Source organism: Verticillium alfalfae, genomic scaffold (assembly GCF_000150825.1).
Source record: "Verticillium alfalfae VaMs.102 supercont1.16 genomic scaffold, whole genome shotgun sequence".
NCBI classification, from domain to species: domain Eukaryota; kingdom Fungi; phylum Ascomycota; class Sordariomycetes; order Glomerellales; family Plectosphaerellaceae; genus Verticillium; species Verticillium alfalfae.
Window position 1 is genome coordinate 207,729 of NW_003315023.1, and position 3,493 is coordinate 211,221.

Genomic DNA, 3,493 nt, shown 5'->3' on the forward strand with positions numbered 1-3,493 from the left:
CACGACGAGGCGGCCCAGCGCGACCGCGAGCGCCGCGAACGCAAGGCCGAGAAGAAGATGCAGAGGCAGCTCGAGGCGGCCGAGGCTCTCGAGGCGGCCGGCCCCCCGAAGATCACGCTGCCCGAGTTTATCAACCTGACGAACCTCGCCTACGGCCTCAAGCTGAAGCCCGACGTCTTGCTGGCATCGCTGGAGGAGATGGGGTTCGAGAACATGACGCTCGACAGCATCTTCACGGGCGACACGGCTGCGCTCGTGGCGCAAGAATTCGGATTCGAGCCGACGGTCGACACGGGCGGCGACCGCGAGCTGCGACCTCGCCCCGAGCCCGAGGACCCTTCGTCTCTGCCGCCGCGACCGCCCGTCGTGACCATCATGGGCCACGTCGACCACGGCAAGACGACTCTGCTGGATTACCTACGCAAGTCGTCCGTCGCGGCCCAAGAGCACGGCGGCATCACGCAGCACATTGGCGCCTTTGTCGTCAGCATGTCGTCGGGCAAGCACATCACGTTCCTCGACACGCCGGGCCACGCCGCCTTCTTGACGATGCGGCAGCGCGGCGCCCACGTCACGGACATTGTCGTGCTCGTCGTGGCGGCCGACGACAGCGTCAAGCCGCAGACGCTCGAAGCCATCAAGCACGCCCGCGCCGCCAAGGTGCCCATGATTGTGGCCATCAACAAGGTCGACAAGGAGGACGCGCGCGTCGACCAGGTCAAGTCGGACCTCGCGCGGCACGGCGTCGAGATTGAGGATTTCGGCGGCGACGTGCAGGTCGTGTGCGTCAGCGGCAAGACGGGCCAGGGCATGGACGACCTCGAGGAGAACATTGCGACGCTGTCGGAGATTCTCGACGTCCGCGCCGAGCCCGACGGCCTGTGCGAGGGCTGGGTGCTCGAGGCGAGCGTCAGGCAGGACGGCAAAGGCGGCGACGGTGCTCGTCAAAGCGGCGGCACGCTGCGCCCGGGCGACAGCCTCGTCGCCGGCACGGCGCGCGCCCGCGTCCGGCTGCTGCGCAACGAGGCCGGCGTCGAGCTGACCGAGGCCCCGCCCGGCACGCCCGTCGAGATTCTCGGCTGGCGCGACGAGCTCACCGCCGCCGGCGACGCCGTGCTGCAGGCGCCCGACGAGGAGCGCGCGCGCAGGGCCGTCGAGTACCGCACCGAGATGCGCGCCCGCGAGGCGTCGTCGCGGCAGCTCGTCGAGCAGGAGGCGCGCGAGCGCGAGCGCAAGGAAGCCGAGGAGGAGGCCGACGAGGCCGCGGAACACGGCGGCCAAGGTGGCGACGCTGCCACCACGGGCGGCATCAAGACGGTCACGTTCACGGTGCGCGGCGACGTCGTCGGCTCGGTCGAGGCCGTCTGCGCGACGATCCAGGAGCTCGGCAACCACGAGGTCAAGCCGCGGATCCTGCGCTCGGCCGTCGGCCAGGTGTCCGAGTCGGACGTCGAGCACGCCGCCACGTCCGGCAGCGTCATTGTCAACTTCAACGTGGCCGTCGCGCCGCACATCAAGCGCATGGCCGAGGCCGCCGGCGTGCGCCTCATCGCCCACAGCGTCATCTACCACCTCGCCGACGAGGTCCGCCAGACCCTCTCGGACGAGCTCGCCGACGTCGTCTCGACCAAGGTCGTCGGCGAGGCCGAGGTGCTGCAGATCTTCCCCATCAACACCAGGGGCCGCGCCTTCCGCAACATTGCCGGCTGCAAGATCCGGAACGGCCTCGTCAGCCGGACGGGCATGGTGCGCGTGCTGCGCAAGGGGGAGACGGTGTTCGAGGGTGCGTGTCTTCTTCTCCTTCTTCTCCTTCTTCTCCTTCTTCTTCTTCTCCTTCTTTTTCCTTTCCTTCTTTTTCCTTTTCTTCTTCTTCCTTTCCCTCTTCTTCCTTTCCTTCTCCTTCCTTTCCTTCTCTTGTCTCCCGCGTTGGACACGGTGAACACGGCTAACACGGCAACGCGCGCAGGCAAAATCGACGCTCTCAAGCACGGCAAGAAGGACGTCACGGAGATGCGCAAGGGCACCGAGTGCGGCATCTCGTTCGAGGGCTACCAGGACTTCCAGGTCGGCGACCAGGTGCAGACGTACGAGGAGGTCCGGGAGAAGAGGACGCTGTAAGGTGTCGAGGATGGTCGAGGACGCTGTGAGAGGTGTCGAGGATGGTCGAGGACGCTGTAAGATGCGTGTGTCGAGGATTGTACGATGATGTGTACTACTACGGCCCTGGCAGGGATGTATAGAGGTGATAGACTCAGTCGACTGCGTGCAGCCGATGTAAACGGCCAGATGAACACTGGTATTCACTAGTCAAGGCCAGCAGGTTCAGAGCTCTTCCACATTGAGCCTTGAGCGTGAAATGAGCATGGCGAAGTGACACTTCAACCTGATTACCCGGACATAATGTCATTCTGTCGCCGTGATGCCAGCCCAGCCGTTGTCTGTCTCGCGCAAACACAGACTCAGCACCCTAGATAGAGAGATATCATTCCTTCAAACTGTCGCCTCAATGCCAGTTTGGATATATGCTTCTCACTGTACGCCAAGCTGCAAAAGACGAAGCACCCCCAGAGAGAGATATCAGTCCTTCAACCTGTCATACACCCACCAGGCTGCTCGTCAATCAGGCGGGGCTGGAGGGAAAGTCGGAAGAACTTTCACCAACCAAGCAGAAGAACGCCCTTCCAGATCTTGCCTCTACATCGCCTCATACCTAGACTTTCGCTTGCACGCAGTCCGGCAAGATACACGACCCAACCTGCGTGTTAGAGCCGGTCACAAAATCCAGTCTCTCACTTCTCAGCCAACCTGACATAGCCCTCATTCAAACACAAGTCTCGCAAAAACACGCCGGAGCAGGACATCAAACATCACATCTCAGAAGCACCTTAGATTCTTCTCCCCTTCTCCTCTCCTCCTTCTACAACAGGCTTTTCGCCCGCTCACCGACCTTCCAACAGCCCCCCCAAGCACCCCCCCCTACGCAATGCTAAACTCGGACACGGCACCCGCCTCGTTGCGCAGCTCACCGCCGACCTTGTACGACACCCTGAATCGGAGCTTCAGCGCCTCGACCTTGCGGCTCCTGTCGCCGGCGTGGTTGACCTCGACCGTCTGCGTGACGCCGCGGCTCTGCTTCGGCTCGAGCGCGACGCCCGTCTGCGGGCTGATCTTGATCTCGTAGCCCTGCGCACGGTTAGCGGTTGCACACACTACGCTGCTCACACAGGCACGATCCGCAAGCAAAAAAAAAAAATCACGTCCTGGAAGGAGACGTACCTTGGTCACGGCCACCTGGTAGTGCAGCTCCGTCACGGGCTGCGCCGTCGTGTTGGAAAAGGCAAAGACAATGTTCATGGCGCTGCTGTTGGCCGTGGTGCGGTTGGCGAGCATCTCGATCTTGCGCCACCGTCGCTGATGACGGCCTTGTGCTCGCGCGGCTGCGTCGGCGCCGCGGCCTGGGGCAGGGCCGAGGAGAAGGACCACTCGTCGTCGT

At 63.3% G+C, this 3,493-nt stretch overlaps 2 protein-coding genes across 2 annotated transcripts in view; one reads left to right on the plus strand and one right to left on the minus strand.

The window, feature by feature from the left end:
* VDBG_09742 (translation initiation factor IF-2) overlaps window positions 1-2,118 on the plus strand; it is a gene marked incomplete at both ends in the record, with an annotated part of 3,434 nt that extends 1,316 nt beyond the window's left edge. The window contains 2 exons of the mRNA XM_002999976.1: window positions 10-1,783; window positions 1,967-2,118. Coding sequence (XP_003000022.1) covers window positions 10-1,783; window positions 1,967-2,118 — 1,926 coding nt within the window. The remainder of the gene's footprint in view (window positions 1-9; window positions 1,784-1,966) is intronic.
* An 858-nt stretch (window positions 2,119-2,976) lies between these two features.
* On the minus strand, window positions 2,977-3,390 carry VDBG_09743 (VHS domain-containing protein; the record flags this gene model as incomplete). Its single annotated transcript, XM_002999977.1, has 2 exons — window positions 2,977-3,183; window positions 3,277-3,390. 2 exons carry the CDS (start codon window positions 3,388-3,390, stop codon window positions 2,977-2,979), a joined length of 321 nt encoding a protein of 106 aa, XP_003000023.1.
* Between the last annotated feature and the right edge of the window lie 103 nt (window positions 3,391-3,493).